General features: G+C 49.0%; 1 protein-coding gene across 1 annotated transcript; it reads left to right on the top strand.

The window, feature by feature from the left end:
• The first annotated feature begins 1,551 nt into the window (after nt 1–1,551).
• On the top strand, nt 1,552–16,196 carry CYTH4 (cytohesin 4). Its single transcript, XM_008946564.1, has 13 exons — nt 1,552–1,570; nt 7,019–7,101; nt 8,274–8,374; nt 8,600–8,666; nt 10,575–10,693; nt 10,933–11,013; nt 11,690–11,802; nt 12,450–12,598; nt 13,869–13,980; nt 14,398–14,474; nt 14,793–14,864; nt 15,493–15,647; nt 15,973–16,196. The coding sequence occupies exons 1-13, from the start codon at nt 1,552–1,554 to the stop codon at nt 16,043–16,045; spliced, it is 1,221 nt and encodes a 406-aa protein (XP_008944812.1). The 3' UTR covers nt 16,046–16,196.
• Nucleotides 16,197–19,874: the final 3,678 nt, after the last annotated feature.

The following is a 19,874-nucleotide window of genomic DNA, read 5'->3' as shown; positions in this document are numbered from 1 at the left end:
AGTGCTCGCCCTCTCCAACAACAGCACTGAACCTATAGCAAAACCACAGGTTAGAGCAAATGCAAAAGAGTGAGAGGAGGGGTGGGCAAGCTGTGTCTTTCTTGTGAAGCTGAAAGGCCCTAGAGCAATGGACCTTAGCCAGAGCATTCAGGCAGATCCTACCTCTCACATCAAGCCTTTTAAAGGGCCAGTTACTCTCTTTCAGAAGAGCCTCAGTTAATAGGAATATGGAAAGGTATTTGCTCTTCTTTTCCTTTTCTATCGAGTCAAGGACATTCAGCCTTCCAGGACCCAGTTCTAACTGGTGCCAAGTGCACAACAGATGCTAGCTCCAACTCCTTCACAAGTTAGAGGGTCATTTCTTATTTTTTCTACATATTCAATGCTCTTGCAAACTCTACCTTGCTGTCTCATGGAAAGATGTAAGTCTTTTTTGTAACCAGAAGTCTGTAAGAAGATATAATTAGAAGTCTGGAGGTATTTTGCTGTCCTGCTTAAGGGCTACTGGGAGTACAGCAAGAGCTCAAGGAGCTAAGGATGTGGAGTGCTTCATAGGTGAGTGTTCATGCTTGGAGAGGCACCATCCCTCTACAGCTTCAGTCCTGCCGGAGAAGGCAAGAGCCCTGTTTGGGCATCACACCTGGTTTGAATTCTACCTTGATCTGTTTATTCAATCACCAGTTCTCTCCTGCATGCTTCTTTTTCCCACATTGCCTACGTCAGAGATCTACCACATGAATCACATGGCAACCAAGGACAACTCAAGGGGAATTGTGCAGCCTTCTGAGGCTGTGTGGAGGGGATGGAGGAAAAAGAGCACCCCTCTGCCTTCAAAAATGCCTTCAAAACTGTCCTGCTGATGCCAGCTCTCTCCCAAGCAGGAATATCACTAAACCTGAGAAAGGACTTCACTCCTCCTCAGTTCACTTCACCATTCCTTACAAGGCTTCCTAAGGAAAAAAAAGGAGCAGGACTTAGAGTAGAAGTTGCTTAGTGGGCAGTGAGAGAGGGAAAAGAAGAAAGAAACTCTTTTCTCCCTCCCATCAACCATCCTCTAATTTTGAAGCGTTCATCCCACCACCACCTCCTGCGGAATTAAGACAGGAAGAACCTTTCCCTTAAAATTAAAACACTTCCCAAATATGATGAGTTTTCTGAATCAAGAACCTCCTTTCCCCCTCCACTCTCATCAGAGTACCTCAGACAAAAGTCCAAAAGTACCATCAGCCTCTCCCTGCTCATTTCAGTCCCCTCAAACAGAGACGAGTGCTCAGAGATACCTCAAAAAGCTGCTGGGTTGGAAATGCGTTTGTGGTTTTGGAAGGAGCCCCTGGTAGCTCATAGCAGTGCACGTACAATTTCTTTCACTGGTGCAAGCTCACAAGATGTGGTTGGAGGGATGAGGAGAGGAGGGGTGGAGTCACAGGGACCCCGCCCCCCTAAAACCATCTTGATCACTTGCTCCAAGTTGTTTCAGTTCTGTGAAGCATCTGAATGAGCAGAAGGCAAAGAGGAACAACATTGTGTTGAGAATATCTTGCTCACTTCAGGATGGACTTTTGTCCTACTGGTAAGCCTTGACTGTCTTTTGCCTTGTTTTCTGTGAGGGCTATGCCCTTTGATGGGGTGGAGACCTCCAGGAGATCCCAGCAGCTCGAGTGGATGCCACAGCTGGTGGCTGGAGGAATGAGATGGTAGAAGATCCTTGGTGCTGCAGTTAATTGCTTGTTAGCCTTCAGCATTAGGCATGGTTTTCTTTTTACTAGCTCTCCCATAAGCAAACTTCCACACAGAGAGAAATTTCCCCACTGATTTGAGCATCCTTGGTGCTGAGAGCATCTACTGCTGTGATCCCTCGAGCTGGTGATCCTGAGCTGAGCTGGGAACTCACCTGGAGTATGTGTGACACTTGGGATGAGCACCTATAAGCTTTGGCTTCTCTTTGTGCAACTCTTCAAGCTCCTCAGTGTTTCCCCACACCCCCCAGAAGCTGCTTTGCCCTTGCAGAGCCTCTGATGCAGCTGGGGACCACGGTGCAGGATGCTTGCAAGGCTTTTAGCACATCTCTTGCTTACGTCCATGTCAAAGGTAAATTACTGCCCTAGAGTTCTGCCAAGCGATCTGCAGGTCCTGCCTGCTCCTGAAATAATCTCAGAGGGTGGAGGGAGAAGCAACATCTGAGGAACTGAGAAGAGAGAGCTCATGTTTTGTTTCCTACTTGGGCAGCTGGTGGATAAAGTGGTTGGGATTCAGCAGGGCAAGGTGGATGGCCAGGCCTGAGCAAAGGAATCAGGGTGAGCTGAATGGGAATAGGCTGAACAAGGTCCTGGAGGAAAAGGGATCATCTTGGAGGGGCAGGGATGTGTCTGGCTCTGTCCTCACAGGATGCAGAGTGAAGAGTGCCACGTTCCAACAGCTGTTCTGCACTTTTAGCTCCTAGGTGGGTAGGCAAGGAAAGGGCAAGATCAAACCACACACCAGCCTTGCTTCTCAGGGAAATTGGTGAGACCTATGGGAGCTGAGCTCTACCCAGCATCTGGCTATGGCTGTTGGTGAAGGTTGGGTGTCATCAGATCATCCAGTCCTCCTCAACTGAGAGCAATTGTGGACAAAGCTTCTGCAGGACAAGCTGCAGGAGGGCTACCTCATGTGCTGATACCTATTTTGGGGTGTGCTCTCCACAGAAAGTGAGGCTCTCAGAGCTGATGGTCTGCCACTCTCATTGGCTCAGGGTATGTGTTACTGAGTCAGTGAGGTCTTAAAAGCTGCACGCTGCAGTGACACAATGAGATGCTGCTCAGGGACAGTGGGGGTTTGTTCAGCTCTGCCCAGAGGCAGAGCCTGCAGACAGACAATACCTGTGGAGATGTGCTGGTTCTCACTGATGTCTTTGCTCTGTCCCAGCCTGTCACTTCCTAGCTGGGTGGGAAAGTGGTTTGTTTTTTTGGTGCTGCTCTTCCTCAGGAGCCAAGTCTGCCACCAGATGCAGTTTTCCAGGGAGTTTTTTCCAGAGCACTGGATGTGTTTTAAGTTGCTTGTTTGTGGCATGATTTTCCTGAAGGTCAGAGGTGTACATATACCTTTTCCTGGAGTCATTCCTACCTGGAGACACAGTGGTCTTCTTAGGTCCCTGTTTGCCACAGCCATGGGCAGATGAGACCTATGGGGAGGCTGCTGCCTCTGCAGTGGGTGTCCTGTTCCAGCTTCCTTCAGGACTCTCTACCAACTGTCTGGGTGAGGCCAGGGAGCTAGGATGGCAAATCCTTGAGCTGGGTGTGTGCAACATGGGCGAGCAGACTGCTACTCTGGTGCCCTGTGCTAGGATGTGCAGGGTGAGAGCCACAGGCAGAAGTGGCTGGAAGCTATCCTGCTTCCTCCAAGTTGCCATGGGGGATAAAGGGACCAGGAGACAACATAAATTCTTCTTCACACCTTTCCCTCCACATCTGGAGTGTGCAAATTAAACCTGTGTGAGGTCCATGTTGAATTTCTTTGTGATGCAAGCTGGCAGAGAGCTGTGGTATGGCTGCAGGAAGGAGATAGATGGGGCTGGGGGAAAATGAGGAGCTGGAAGGCTTCTTGTGATTTTTGCCTGCTAGCTGGCTGGGGAGGTGGTGATCTGTGCTGCAGATGACATGAAAAAAGAAAGGAATTTCAGGTGAAGTCCTTCCACCAGACAGCCCCATCCAGGCAGAAGGGGCCCATCAGGCAGCTCTGCTTGTGTGCTACTTTAGCAGCCACACACAGAGCTCTACATTGCCCTGCAAATGGGCCAGCGTGGCACAGGGCTGATCTGTAACACTGCTACAGATGTGATCATTTTTCACAACCTCCCCCTACTGTTTCTGCAGTCCATCCTCCTGGGTAGTCACTTCCCACTTATCTCTGTCCTCCAAAAGCTCTTTTCCTATGTTATTATATCTCCTAGTCCTATACTTGGGACTGAAGGGCTCGCCCAGCACCCAGATGGTTCTGCACTGCCCTTTGCAGTAGGAAATGAGAGCAGTAAACATGAAGCCACAGGAGTACCCAGAGCTTTTGGTAACTCTGATCTGTCCTCCAGATGGGGAGGCTGAGGGCTTGAGGCACCACAACTGGAAGGGAAGGCTCTATTCTGTTCTGAGTGTCATCACTAAAAATACAAACCTGGGCAACTGATGAGGAACAGGCAGATTTTTCTATCTGGCTCTGCCCTGAGAGTGGGGAGACAACCTCAAGAGCAGTTGCAACCCCCCCAAATGGGATGCTGAGGTGCCTTCCTTTCAACATTTGCTCTCTGAAAGTAAATTCCAAGCAGCAACATCCTCTCTGGAGAGGATGCTAGGCAGTTTTTTACGTCTTGTGGCTGAACTGGGAGACTTCAGAGTTGGTTTGGCTGATAGGATCCCCCTGAAACTTGTGGGTGTTGTCTTGGGGTGCTCTTCATTGGAGTGAAATTTCCCCCTGTGCAGAGAAGCCTGACCTGTGCTATGCTTCACCAGTGTCCTCCCCTAGCCCTAGAGGGAAGTGGAACTTGGTGGTACTGAGGACTTTGACAAGGCTGGGGATGAAAAGTTTAATTTCCTCTGCCAGTGCAAGAGTCTGGAGCAATTCAGGTGGTGCTTCAGCTGTAACATCCCTCTCCTAGCAGCTTGGCTCATCCTCAGCATGGAGAGGGAAGGAAAGGCACAGCAGCTTGCTCTCATCAGCTCATCTGCTGCTTGCCCAGCTGCTTCTGCTGCCTTTGCTGGCTGTGGATGGTTCCCCAGACAAGCCTCTTGTCTCCACTCCCCCTCACTGCAGACCCCGGTGTGTGCAGTAACGTTGATGAATGGGCTCAGAACAGCCTGGAGCAGAGATTTAAGCCTTCTGTCAGGGAAGCAGAATAATGTGCAGGCACTGACCTCAGAATTATTTTCCAGGCAGTCAGGGACTTCAGCTATTTAGGAAACAGGAAACCTTACAAGGATCCTCTCTGCAGCTCAGTCTGAATTGCTCTGAAAGTTTGATTCATCCATTTTCCTTACTATGTTGCCCTCTCCTGTTTTTTTTTTCTCTCTTGATTCCCTTCTCTATGACTCACATGCTTTTCTCCCCTGCCTTCCATCCAGCCACAGTCCTTCCCACACTTTTCTCATTCTGACAAACTGGAGAGGTAAATCCCTTGGGAGCTGAGGTTCTCAGATGTTCAGGAGGAAGAGGGGGACTGAGTTATTTACCCCTCAGTGGGGGGCGTGTAGGTGAGATGGTGTCTCTGGGAGCTTCTTTGAGATACTTCAGGCTGCTTCAGCAGACAGGGAAGAACTGAAGCAAGGCAACCAGCCACACCAGAGGCTTTGCTGCTGGGCTGGGGGAAGGGGAGGTTGCTCAGGTACATCCTGCTGTGATGCTTCTGTGGAAAGAAAGGCAGGACAAAGTGGTAATTTGTCAAGGAGTCACCCCAGTGATTCCACAGTTATCCATCCCTGCAGAGGTGGGAGAGATGGGGAGACTGAGAGCCTGGGCTCATCTGCTGCAGGTGCCAGAGTGGTGTGAGGCATAAAGTAAGCTGAAGGACCCAGGCACCAGTCACAGACTCAGGGCTGACATTCAAGGGGATGTCAGCAACCCACCTAACAGCCAGCAAAACCACTACATGGTTAGGGTTTCTTTCCTGTTGGTTCTTTTTGTTTGATAGTTTGTTTTTATTTTCATTTGCTTGCTTGTTTCTATGTTCTCTTGTTTTCCCCTCACATACTGATTTTGCTGTTGTGGGCTGCCACAGGTTTTCCTCCTCCCTGGAATGGCTTCAGCCATCAGTCAGCTGCTTTCAGCTCTTCCTGAGGGCTGCTTGCAGAGCTGGGAGGTGACATGGGTCCATCCCAGCCCTAGCTAAGCTGGCTCCTTGGCCAGTGCTTTCTTCTCAGAGGCTCAGTAGTCTCCCTGACTTGAAAACAGTGGGAAGAGTGACCAGAGAGAGGCTGCAGCCTCTAGAAAAGTAATAGGACAGAGAGGAGCTGGAAACCCAGTCAGCTGGGAGGATGGGGGAAAGATCAGGATCAAGGAAGAAGCATATGGGCTCTGAGATGACTGCCCTTTTCTCCTTTCCCTTCTGTCTGTCTTGCCTGATTCCTTCTCCTTTTCTTTTTTTTCCCCACTCATATTTATAGAACTTGGTTTTCATGTGAGATCCACACTAAGAGAATTTCCAAGACAGCTGGTGCCACTTCCCCTTTTTCCAGGAAGACAAGAGGCCCAGGGGATTTTGGCTTATGAGACAGTGGAGCAGGGCACCCAGTGGCCTGACCTGGCTTCCTGAGGAAGCTTTGCCTTGCAGTGTTTAGGTGCATCAAGGACCCTCTCTGCAAGCTCTGGACCTCCCAGGAGCTCCAGTGCTCTCAGCCTTGTCTGAGGTCCCTGTTTTCTCCTGGGGCTCACCATCTACTTTGCCTCTCTAGGGCTGCAGCCTCCTCTCTCTCTCCTAGCTGAGGAGCCTGTGCTTCACTTGGGTTATATTTAGCAACAGTACTGTCACCTCGGCTCTTCTAGGTATTTCATGTGGTCACCTTGGCTCTGCTTGATAGCTGTTTAGCTTCCTGTATCTTACCAAGAAGCCTACTCATAATTCTGCATTGTCTGTGGTCCACAGAGCAACAGCCTCCCACAGATGCTCCTTCTCCAGCAAGGCTTTCATCCCCCTGGGTCCCGCTCCCAGAGTGGAAAAACCTTGATTCTCTCCCTTAAGCCATTTCTCTAGCTGTGGTGGATCAATCCATCAAACCAGTGCCTCTTCATGAGAGGTTTGGATGTAGATGAAGTGTTTAGCTCACACCTTTTTGTTATATAAAGATGACTAACACAAAAACCACCAAAAAGCATTCGGTAAGACCTTTGCATTGTGCTCATGGTGAGCAAAATCACTTGAGTGGTTTGGGTGAGTTGCTGGAGGGTTAGATCAGAGGGCCAGCAGCACAATGGCTGGCCACTAGGAGAGCAGTATGGGTCTGTGCTCCTTGCTCTGGACTGAAAACCATTTGCAGGCATTTTTGTTTTTTTCCAGAGTCAATTGACTTGAGTGAGGCTGAAGAGGCAGAAATAGAGAAAATCAGGCAGCACAGACAGGAGCTTTTGGATGACATTAGGGTAAGTACCATCCTGTTCCTCCTGTGTGCCTAATCTTCTTGTAACTCTCTTCACCAAGAAATGTCTTCACATAACAGCCCAGGCCTTGGAGTAGTGCTCCTGCACAGGAGACATTTGCTCTGGCATGATACAACTTGAATTCTGAACCTGGATTACAGCAGAGTAACTACCCTGATGGGATATTTGGAAAAGGCTGCTCAGCTCATCAGCAGGGATGAGCTGGGATTGCATATTTAGGATTAAAGAAATGAGGATGACTTTAGGTGAAAGAGTACCTGGAACTAGAGGTGTTTTCCCAAGTGGATTTCTTCAGGAAGTATCTAGCAATACCCTTCAGCACAAAGACCTGGAGGGATGTCTGGTGCAGGGAGAGGGAGAAGGAGAAGGTCTGTCACAAAACAATCCTCCTTCCCCTGCCTATTCTGGTTTACACAGGGGAGAATTTGGGTGATTCCTGGAAGAAGGCTGCACTCTGGTTCTGAGGAAGACTATTGCTTGCAGGATGGAAGCGAAGAGATACAGATCCCTTCATTTCTTTGATAACACTGAATAACCAGCCAAGAAGGCCATGGTCTGTCATGGGCTTAAAGGAAAATGAAATCTACAATTTATTTTATTACACTGGGCAGTGGTGGCTCTTCTCTTCCTTCTCCTCTCTCCTTTCTCCACCTAAACACAGGTATTTGCTTAATGGTAATTGAGTGATAGGTACATTACAAACTTTGTTTCACAACGTGGCCACTCCAGGCTCGTAATGACCTCACAGCTACTGATTTCACTTCCCCTTTCCTGGATGTGTAGCAGGGCTATGCAAAGTAAAAACTAGAAGGAAATGGGCACTATGGAAGGGGTCTCACATCTGACACTGTTTGAGGAACTGAAATCAGCACTGGGGTGAGTTCTCTGACACTCTCCACACTGGCTAAGCTTGAATCTCCAGCCTTGATTGACAACAGACATGAGAACATCCTTCTGCCCCTCTCTGCCCTTGTTTTCATCAGGAATCCATCAGGGCCATCCCAGAGCAGTGCCTCTTTTACAGACATCCTTGACGGGTTGTGACCATCTGACCTGTTCTTTTCCTGTGATTGAAGGAAAAAATCAGACCTGCTTTGAACGTGTCTGCTGTTTTTCCCTCCGTTGTCTTGATCCTCCTGATATTTCTTTTGCAGAAGCTGAAGGAAGAGATTGCTGAAGTGTTTGCAGAGATTGAGCGCTTCCAAAATGCAGAGGAAAGGCAAGAGGCAGGCAGCAGTCCTGGGGAGCAGCCCAGGCAAGTGGAACGAGATGGGTATTCCTTTGTTGAGAACAGAAAAACACTGATGGGATTTTGTATCACAGCAAGGCCAGGAATATCCTTCTGTCCTCTGAGGTGTCTTGTTAGTCTTGGATAGTCAGACACCTGTCCTTGAGATATCTGAGTTACCTTCTGAGTAAATTGAAACGTGGCCCTTTATTCCAAGTTTGACTTTCCTTCTCTTTTTTTGTGTGTTTGCAGCAAACTATCACAGAGGGACAAAATTCTGTCCCTAGGCCGGAAGAAATTCAACATTGACCCTGAAAAGGTAGGATTTGTGCATTTCACCTTGGAGGACAAAGCTGGGAGGAAGACCTTCTCTTGGCTACTGGTCTACTTGCAGCCTCCCATGTCAAAGGAACATGGGACTGTGGGTCTGGTTTCCTACTTCACTAAGGCTCCAGTTAGCAGCAAGCTCCATCCTGTCCCTGAACAAGGTCTTCTGATATGATCAAGCTGTGATGCCTCTCCTCACCATGTGCTTATAGGCCATCTCATCAGATATAACCCAAAACTAAGAGAAATAAAGGGAGGATTGTTTAACACTGCCAACGTGTCTAGAGAGCTGAATCTCCTTCTGCCCAGCTCCCCTTGCCTATGTGAGGCTATTGGCCATCGTGTGATGGAGGAAGATGAAGTTGGGGGGTTTTGGAGTGTGTCATGTTCCTTGGCTCATTCAGGAAGAAGAGGACAAGCTGCCTCTGTCATTTTGGAAGTAGTTTTGGTTTTGGTAGTACTGGTTGGAATCCAGTGAATGCAGGTTTTCCACTTTCTGAGACACTGACCAGTGGGGTTCAGACTCCACAGCCTTCATCCCTCTGCAGAAAGCTGTAAAATCATCACGATTAAGTAGAGAAGATGTAAGCAAGACAATTTCCTCTTTCTTCCTCTTCACTGGCAGACCATTAATTTGAGCTCTGTAAGGAAACCACAAGCTGCAACTGAACGATTGCTCATCGTCAGCTCACCACCACAGCTAGCATCTTGGGTGGCTGATGGTTTGAAACTAAAAAAGGGTAGATTTAGACTAGATATAAGGAAGAATTTTTTTTTTATAAGAGTGCTTCAATACTAGAAGAGGTTGCCCAGATAGGTGGTAGAAGCCCCTTCCCTGGAAACATCCCAAATCGGGTTGAAGAGCACAACCTGCTCGCGTTGTAGATGTCCTTGCTCAGTGCAGGGGGGCTGGACTAGATGACCTTTAAAGGTCTATTCCAACCCAAAACAATCTATGAATCTATGAAACGTTCTCTTCTGGAGAGTGAAGCTACATCATCACCACAACGCTTTGCAAAATTAAATTGGTCTGGAGAAAAGGAAAATAGTCTGGAAAAAATCTCACCAATATTTCCATTTCTTCTTTTTTGAAACTGCTTTTTTTCTTTGGGGCATTTTAGAAAGAGTTTCTCCTACCTTACAAGCCAAAGTGAATTGATTCTGCTGAAGTAGAACATTTTGATGGATCTAAACCAATTTTCATTCCTTTATTGTATTTTGTGAAGAGAATTACAATGTGCTCTGAAGAGCTGCAGCAGTTTTAAGATATTGCTAAGAATCTGAACAGAACCTCCACTCTCTGTGACTTTGGAAATCATGAAATTCCCTCTAAAATGAGATGTTGACTCTTTGCATAGCCCAACTCAGACCTTCTATATTCCTGAAAAGACATATTCCATCCTTGCTGGCTGGAGAGGATGGAGTTGAAAAAATTGAAGACTTCTCTGTTCTGTAGGGTGGGAGGAGAAATAGTTTTAAATTGTCTTAATCTCATGTTTTTGCTTGAGCACAAAAAAAAATTATGTCTTCTTTTAGACAAACATTTTTTTTCCTTGAAGTTAAGATAATTCAGGAAAACAAAATAACCTTTAAGCATGGAACACTAAGATATTTTGATTAAAAATGTCAAGATGAACTATTTTGACTTTGCCTTTTGGAACTTCTAGCCCACGTTGGCCTTTTTTTGTTTGCTTGAGTCTCCATCCCAGTGAAATTTTTATCAAAATCTGGAGATGAAATGGAAGTTGGACTGGCTGTGGCCCCCATGAAGGAGCTGGGGAGTAACAAAGGAGGCAACATCATTCAAGCAAAGGAAGGCTGATGTCAGGGCGTTGGGATCCTACTTGCTCATCAGATCATGGAGCAGTCACACTTCACTCTCTTCCTTCTCCTCCCCCAGGGGATCCAGTACCTGATTGATCATCAGGTGTTGTCCTCAGACCTGCAGGAGATCGCCAAGTTCCTCCACAAGGGTGAAGGCCTGAACAAGACAGCCATTGGGGATTACCTGGGTGGGAGGTGAGCGAGCCATGCAGGATGAGGAGGCCCTTTGGAGGCCATATCCTCCCTTGCTCCTCTCAAATACCATTTTAGATGACCCCAGCCAGGTGCCAAGACTGGACATACCTTGACTTCTTGTTGATCAAGGGAGAAGTGAAGGCTGGGATGGAGCAAAGTGCATGTTGTCACATCAAGCAGCATCCAAACTGAGCAGGGTCAAAGCTCCTTACTGACCTCTTCCCTCTATGCTCTTGCAGGGACCCCACAAACATTCAGATCCTCCAAGCCTTTGTGGAATGTCACCAGTTTGCCCACCTCAACCTGGTGCAGGCACTGAGGTAAGTGAGCATGCAGGATGCAGGGGATGGAGCCAGAAGCCTGCTCAGCCACTGGGTCTTACCACCCAGGAAGGTTGTGAAGTCCTGCTGGGCTGAAATGGGGCTTCTCAAGGCTCTGCTCCATGTGTTGGGCCCAAGACTAATGTTCTGTGGGGTGTTTAACATCTTTTCCTGGGGAACCCCTTTCATGGCTCCTCAGTTGGACTGGCCATGGGAAAAGAGAAGATGGGAAGAGACAAGATGGGAAAAGAGAAGGGGGTTACTGGGGCTTCAGTGGCTGGGAGGATGAGGCAGGTTATTTTTTGCCCCAGGAAGCATGTCCTGCCACAGTTCCAGCCACGTCAGTGACAAAGTGACTCTGCCTTGGAGTATTTTGCTTTCTCATAGGCCAGCCTCCTGGCAGGACTCTTGAGGTCTCTGCTGCCTTGCAGGAGATCCATTAGGGAAGAGGAGTCATGGATTCTTAGTTCTGCTCCCTGCTTTTAAGGTGCTTGAGGCTGATGATCCCAGGCAATTTCTAGAGAGAGGAGCAGAGCTCCTGCTTCATGCACTGTGTTGTCTCCCCAGTGCAAGAGGATGACTTCTTTTATCTTCATGGTGTCCCGTGGGTTGAGAGAAGGGATAAATGTCCCTTGCACCCAACCTGACTAACTCTCTGGAATGCTGCTCCTGACAGACAGTTCCTGTGGAGCTTCAGGCTGCCTGGGGAAGCGCAGAAGATTGACCGGATGATGGAGGCCTTTGCCAACTGGTACTGCAAGTGCAACCCAGGAGTGTTCCAGTCCACAGGTAGTTATGGGGAGAAGGAGGCCTGTAAAGCTGAGCTCCACTGGGTGCCATTCACAAATTGTAGAGGGCATCACCAGAAGTGTCTATTTTCCCTTAAGCTGAATCATAGAACCATTAAGATAGGAAAAGACCTCTAAGATCATCAAGTCCAACCATCACCCAACCATGACCATTAAATCATATCCCCAAGTGCCACATCTATACATTTTTTTAACACCTCCAGGGATGGTGACTCCACCACCTCCCTGGGCAGCCTGGGCCAATGCCTCACCACTGTTTCAGCAAAGAAATTCTTCCTAACATCCAATCTAAGCCTCCCCTGGTGCAAGTTCTCCCATCTCCACATGAGGGCAACAAGGATAGCACTGACAGACATTGGTATGTAGAAGATTTCCTGCTGGCAGAGCCATTAGCAGACTAGACCTACCCAACTTACCCTATTATCCTGAGGGGGTGAAATCACCTCCATCATAGGAGATCAGCTCTGTCCCTCTTTCTCCTAGCAGAGGGGACAGCTCCTTTTTCCTTCTACAGATAAGAGGATGACACTTCTCCACTGACTGGAAGCCAAGTCACCTGTTAGGGTGTGGATTAATCTGCCATGTAAGACAAGTGCCACCCGTCCTGGTTTTCTTTCTCGTTGCCAGATACCTGTTATGTACTCTCCTTCTCTATCATCATGCTTAACACCAGCCTGCACAACCCCAATGTGAAAGACAAACCTCCCTTTGAAAGGTTTTTATCCATCAACAGAGGCATTGACAATGGAGGGGACCTACCAGAAGAGCTCTTAAAGGTGAGAAGACCTCCCATGTTCTCATCAGCCCCTCTTGTCTCTTTGTCTTGGGGTCCACAGGTCTCAGTGTAATAAGGACCTGCTGACCTTCTGCTGTGTAAGGGGAAGGACTGCATGAGGGGAGAGAGCAGTATGTACAAAAGCAAAGCTGGAAAACATGGAAACAGCTTTGGAGAGGGGCTGGACACATCCTTGTTGATAAGGACATGGAGCAAGAGAGATGGGGCTTGGAAACGTTCAGGGAAGTGGGCTCGTGTGAGAGAGGAAGAGACACCAACAGTCCTAGCTCCCAGAGGGGCTGTGTTCCTTGTGTGATCTATGTGAGCAAGGCAACATCACCAGGGCCCAGATTATGAATCCTTTTCCCTTGTATGTACCTCAATGTCTCAGCTGACCCCTTTACATCAGTGCCTGACCTCTCTTACACCAGGATATGTATCTGACTGAGTAGAAACAACGAGCCCCAGACGAGTGTCAGGGTCTCTTCCACCATCACTTACATCATCTTCAAAGCTCTCAGGAGGTCCACGCTTGGGTTTGCTGAGCAGCATCCCCCCAGGGTAAAGGCTTTAGGTTTTCCTCCAGTGTCCTTTCTTTCAGGCAATTTGAGGGAAGTTGCAGGAGCTGTAGTTGCACTTTTTTTTTCCTTGGCTTGAGATTTGTGTAATAAATTATGGTCAATCCAGTGATGCAAGCAATATTTTTGTGCCCCTTGAAAGGTCATAACCTGCCTCTCCTGCTGTCATGTATCACCCTTTGTGTCCCTCAGAGCAAAAGCCTTGGTTCTGTGAAATGTGCCTCCTTGTGGGCATGGAGATGGGTGTGTTGGGCTCTATCCACAGGTTCTGAGTGCAGCCTTTGGCATCACCAGCCTAGGGCCAAAATGGGGATGGAGTCTCTTCCCTGTCATGTTCCCTCCCAGTGCTTTGGTCCCACACACAGCAGCACTAGTGTGACGTGCTTGGTTGGGTCGCTGCAGCCTCTCTTGAGATGGGAGCACACTTCTGTGTCTGTGACTTTCCAAATTGGGTCTCTTTCATTGACACAGGATGCAGAAAAAGTCTCAAGGGGGGATCACCAGCTCCACAACTGAGGGTTGTTGGACCCCCAATGCTTCCTGCCCACTCCCCTCCCCATCCACCCACCTGCCCCTGTAGAAACAGAACGATGCACCAGAGGGACCTAGGAGAGTTGTGAACAAGCTTTGTCAGGAATCTGTCTTGATTTATTTCTCGTTCCCTCTTTTTCCCCTACCAATGTTTTGGGGCAGAATCTCTTTGAGAGCATAAAGAATGAGCCGTTCTCCATACCTGAGGATGATGGGAACGACCTAACACATACTTTCTTCAACCCTAACCACGAGGGATGGCTCCTAAAACTAGGTAAGGGGGAGGATTCCCCTGGCTCCTCTGAATCCCCCACCTACCTGCTTCTCACCACAAATCTCCCCCAGGAACCCACCGGGATCTGCCTTTCCTTCTCTCCTGTCTGCTGTGGTGGGGTGAGGCTGACATCTGCTGTTGAAACCAGCCCCTGGCTCTCTCTTTCCAGCTCCTGCAGGCTCTGCCTGCTCAAAAAGAGCAAAAAGATGCCTCTCTTTCCCATTCCTAGCCCCATCAGAGCAAAACTGGCTCCCTATGCATGTGCATCAGCAGCGAGCACCACAGTTGCCTCCTTGGGGCTGATCTACAGGGAGAACTGGGGGTGTGTGTGCACGTCTGGAGCTTGGACAAGGGTGATGGAGATGGGAAGGACAGCAGAACATCTGACTAATGGCTCTTGAACCTCACTGCCTTTAGGAGGACGTGTGAAAACCTGGAAACGTCGTTGGTTCATTCTGACTGATAACTGCCTGTACTACTTTGAATTTACCACGGTAAAAGGTTTAATTCCTGGGTGGGAAATGGTGTTCTGGGTGGTTGTGAGTGGAACAGCTCTTCCCTTCTGCCCTGTGGTCCTAAACTGAACTCAGATTTCCCTTCTGTGCTGTTTCCTCACCTCTGGTCTTGAAGAGAGAAGCTGCAGCTATTGCTGTGAGCTCCTGTTAGCTAAGCTGTGTCAATGGAGGGGGTCTCCTCAAGCACACACTGCCCTTGCCACCCCCACAAAAGTGTAATCTGGGAAATCATGCTCTAAATAGTGGCATAGATGTGGGGAGCATGTTGAGTGTTCATTCACCTTTCCTTACCTTCAGGACAAAGAGCCTCTGGGCATTATCCCCCTGGAGAACCTATCGGTCCGGAAGGTGGATGATCCCAAAAAGCCAGTAAGTCTCCATTGCTTGGTACTCTTCCAACCCTCCTCACACAGTAGGGACACAGAGATGAGTGCACACAGCTGACCCCTATGAATTTTGCACCAGGAGATGTGGGTTCAGTTTCTCCCCCTAGGATTAGTCACGCTGAGTTACAACACACGGAGAGTGGATGGTGCTGTGGCGTTAGGAAACCTGCCCAGGATGTGACACTCTTGGTGCATCTTCAGGGGATGCCCTAGTGGGTATTCTTTGATGTGTTGTGACTGGGGAAAGTCCTTCTGCTGCGTGGTGGCAGGCAGAGAAGGGGTTGTGTCCATACAACAAGGAGAGATCTTCATGAGAGGAGCAGTGACAGGTCCCAGAAGTTTTCTGATAACTCTTGGTGCTCCATCTCTCCATAAAGACTATTTTAGTATCGTGTCCTTCACAGGAGGGGTGTATTGACCTAAGAAGTGTGGCCTGGAGGTTTAACTCGTAGGGGCATTCTTGAGGTGGGGGAGGAAAGGCTCGGTTGCATTTCAGAGACAGAACACTCTCCTCTCCTTTAGAAGCTCTCCAAGCCATGGTCAAAGGCAGCACAATCTCCTTGGCCCACCTTGTCTTCTCCAACTGCTCCATTTTATTCCTTTTCTTGCAGAACTGCTTTGAACTCTTCAATCCCAACTGCAAAGGGCAGAAGATCAAAGCCTGCAAAACAGATGGGGATGGGAAAGTGGTTGAAGGCAAGCATCAGTCCTACAGGATCTCAGCAGCCACACCATCAGAACGTGACGAGTGGATTGAGGCGATACGGTGAGGAGACCAGAACTGGAAGCCTGAGCTTGCCTTTGTTCAGCCCCAGGGACAAATGGTCATGCAGTTTATTTGGCCACCAGAACTTGAAAAGGGGATGGAAAAAAGTTTGCAGTCTAACAGCTGTGGTACCTCTTCACTTCAGAGAGTTTCAAGGTCCCTTCTGGAGGTTCTCTAGCCACAGCTAAATTCTCTGCTGTTGGTCTGCAGATCTCCAGTGCTATAATCTGATGAGTGGTGTCTCCACCCAAGCTCAGTTAGGTTGCTTCTACTGCTCTCCAACATTAAATCTCTTACTTTTGCTCCCATTTCCTCTTATTTCCAGGACCAGCATCACACAAGATCCTTTCTATGATCTGGTCTCTGCCCGGAAGAAAAAGATTGCCAACAAAAACTGAGCCCTGACCTGGTCACTGGCAGCAGGGAAAGTTGTTGGACAGCTTCCCTCCCATCCTGGGCTCTTCCAGGGAAGAAATTGGGGAGCATTGGTTCCCTCTGCCTCCCACTTGGCAGGATGACTGACAGGACAGCTTGCCAGACTTGTTCCTTCCATTCCCAAACTGGAGGCAGAGGCTCAGGGTGCAATCCATTGAGGAGGGTCAACAGTGGACGTGGCATTTCCCATGTCTCAACACAAAGGCTCAGCAACAACCAGCCTTTGGGTTCTACCATAAAGTCCCAGGCAGGTAGGACAGCATCTGAGAGGAGACACTGTCTCCATAAATGTCTCCAGCCCTTCCTACTGCAGAGCAGAAAAGCCCCAGAGATTTCTCTTCTGCACACAGAGGTGTAGGGGTTGTGGAGAGGGGGCCACTGATATTTAAGAACTGACTGTACAACCAGAAGCCCAGGGAAGCCAAGAAGCTCTCTGCTCAAAAGAGTCATCTCTACTTTCCCTGCAAAGATGATGCTGTAATCCTGGGCAGTCCCAGCTCTGCAACTGAGTCCTAGGTTTTAGAAAGTTATAAAGATGTTGGAGAGGGAGATAAGAGGTAACTGAGCATAGAGCGGCTGTGGGATCAGGGAATTGGTTCTGGGTTTTTTTTATCTTTCTGTTTTTAGACTCAGGGACCACCCCAGAAGCCAAAGACTAGCTCTCCTCCTGGCTGCTGGCTCCAGAAGCCTGGGCTTTGTATCTGAAAGGCTGCAGCAGAAGGCAGGAAAAAGTGGAGGTGCTTACAGAGGCATTCCCATCTTCACACAGTGGTCTCAGCTGGAGTCTGGGGGTTTTTTTGCCTCTTGTGTATCCTTTGAATCAAAAGGAGAGAAATAAAAGTGCTTGCAACAAGCCCAAAACCCAGGGTGACGTGATGGTTTTTCCTGATAAAGGCAGAGGACGTGAGATCAGCATCATGTTCCTGTGCCTAGAGAAGCAGCCTGGGCACCACTGCAGCTCTGCACTGCACCCAAAACTCAGGCAGGCAGCGACTGGGCAGCGTGGGAGGGAGGAGGGATCCATGGGACAAGAGGAAAGGGGCAGGGAGCTGTAGCATGGCCAACTGGGAGCAGCATGAAGACAAACAGCAGGGAATCACGAGAGAGAATTACATCTGCAGGGTTAAAAGATGTGATAAACCATTGCTATTCCATGGGCTCCCTTTTTGGTGCTCTTTCTCTTTTACCTTGTTCTCCTCCTGCAGAGGGCTCTATCTACCAGGCAATCTGCAGCAGGGCCAGCACAGACCCATTATTCACCCGAGTTATTTTTGAGCAAGCCCCAGGAATGCTGAATTAATCTCAAGAGGCAGGGAGAGAATCTGGGAGCCGAGGCACAGGAAGGTTTTCTTCTGCTCACGCCTGCAAACGTCTCCTGCATTGAATCTCTCTGTTCCTGATGTGATAGGGAGTGAATTTGCTGCCTGCTGCTCTGGATGTTGTGTGTTCACACAGGCATTGACTCTTGCTCTGAGTCTGAGGCTGGGTTGTGGCCAGAGGTGGGAGGAGAAGTCAGAACGTGGCCTCTTATCTTGGCAACATCTCCAGCATACGTAATAGAAATGGAGAGATGCACTGGGTTAGTGAAAGATGCCACAGAGGCTAGGATTTGGGTGAGAAAGGGTGGTTCTGGTGCCTCTCAGGCTTGGATTCTATGTGACAAAGGCTATAAAAATGTAGCCTGAAGTCTTTCTTCTACACACAGTCTGGGCTTGGGTGAGAGAATCCAGACTAAGCCCTCCCTAGAGTTTACCTGGAGGGTTCCTATGATAGAAGGATCTATCCAAGCTCTTCCCAACCCCTCATTCCAAATCCTTGCAATTCTCTTCAGGCTGCTTATGTCCTTTCCCCTCCCTTCATCCCCCAGATACCCACATGCTGCAAACCAGAATGATCCTTAGCAGGGACAGGGTGGGAAGGGCAACTTCTGAGAGGCAAAACACCACACAGAGCCAGGCAACTGTGTCGTTTCCACCCAAACTAACCACAAGAGGCAGGAGGAGAGGGACTGGGCTTCTCCTCACCTAGAGACTGAGGTAGGAAGGAGTTTCCACTGCCTTTCCTTGGCTCCAGCACAGAAAATCCCATTCCAAACTCCTTGCTACACCATGCTATGGACACAATACCTGAAGCCACCCACTAGCAATGCACTTTCCAAGAGATATCCTCCACCTCACGCCTGCCAAAGTGTTTGGTATGGAGCGGGGTGGCTCAGGACAGGTCTATAAAACTTGATCATCCACTTTTAAAAGGCCTTCTGAGAGCCAGCAGTCTCATTCAGTGCAGCTTAAGTACCCAGCAAAGGGTAGGGAACATCTCTGGGATGTGGAGGGGAGGGGCAGGTGACAAAGGGAGACAGGGTTATGGATTCAGAGCTGATCAAAAGGCATGAGTTGAACCTGGCTTTTTCCAGGGGCTGAGTGCCTTTTGGTGACGGGAGCTCGTGAGCAAAGGGATGCCCGTGGGAAGGCAAGACTCTGAAACTGAATTAGCCAGGAGTGATCAGTAAGGGGTGGAAGAACATCCATTTGAGATACTGTCCATTCCTGGCAAGCCAGAAACTGCTCAGCTCTGTCTCACACTCTTCAGAGCAAATGCAAAACCAAGCAACTCCTTTCTGCTAACTGAAAAGGGTTATCTGGAGTGGAGCTGCCAACCTTTTAACTCCCTCTGTGAGCTCCCACACCTCATCTCTCCAGGGCAGGGCAGGAATTGCCCCCAGGAGGGTCACTAGCTTCTATTGTAAACCTGGGGGCACAGAGGCTGTTACAAGGAGCTCAGAGGGATAGGAGCCAGTCTTCATTCCTTATATTTGGTGGCTGGAAAGCAACTTGTTAGCTCAGTGTAGGGACTGCAATATTTCCTCCCTCTTAACACTTTCTTTGAATATGCATTTCCTACAGAAAGTCCAGAGCACAACCCTAGAGGGCAGGAAGGCTCTGAAAGCCACCATGACCTCTGTGCTGCACCTTGTCCTGGCTCACTTCTGCCCCCAGCCCAGCAGAGAGTCAGTTTTGAGGAGTCTAGGAGAAGCCCAGGGGTTGAGACCTGAGCAGGGTTTCCTTGAAGTGTCACTGCTGTCACGTCTGCAGTGGCTCTGCTCTAAGTGCCTGTGACAGGGGCATGCAGCAGCCTCATCTTGCCATGCCATTTCCAATCCTGCTGCCTCCCCGCAATGAAGATGAATGTGGCCTGTCTCAGGTCCTCCTGTTCCTCTGTGGGTGTGCAAGAAATGGTCTGGAAGGGAAGAAGAGAGATGACAGAGAAAGGGAATGCAAGTGTTGCCCCATGGAGGCAGCACTCATGGGACACAACCCTTCACCTGGGGCAGGGATGTGGTGGCTGTGTCAAGGGACATGGCAAGGAGAGGCATTGAACAGCCCTCTCTACCCTCTGAGAGACAAGGCTGACCTTAAGGGACCTCCAGAAAAGACATTCTCTGCTGCCTTTCTCTAGGGTTCCTGGGGCTGGCTGAAGAGGTGGTGATTTGTGCAATTAATGTCTAATCAGTTCTATGAATATTGATTGCTAGCCAGCAAACTCCTGAGTGACAGTGAAGCCTCATCTGCTTGGAATCACAGTCACAGGTAAACCAGAGCCTCCTATGGGGCTCACAGACCTCCCACTGGGGCAAAAAGCCCAACAAGATTCAACCGTCCTGCTGCACATGGGAGGCAAGGAAAAGTGCATCCAGGCTTTTTTTTTTTAAGGAGAGGAAGACCTGAGGTTCCAAAATTGACTTGCTGGGGAGAGTAACCTTGAAATAATCTGACAGATTAAGAAATTTAACCA

The sequence above is a fragment of the Merops nubicus genome, unplaced genomic scaffold (genome assembly GCF_000691845.1).
Source record: "Merops nubicus isolate BGI_N331 unplaced genomic scaffold, ASM69184v1 scaffold23868, whole genome shotgun sequence".
In the NCBI taxonomy this organism is placed as follows: domain Eukaryota; kingdom Metazoa; phylum Chordata; class Aves; order Coraciiformes; family Meropidae; genus Merops; species Merops nubicus.
The sequence above is the reverse complement of the archived record's forward strand: the minus strand, read 5'-3'. Positions and strand labels throughout refer to the sequence as shown.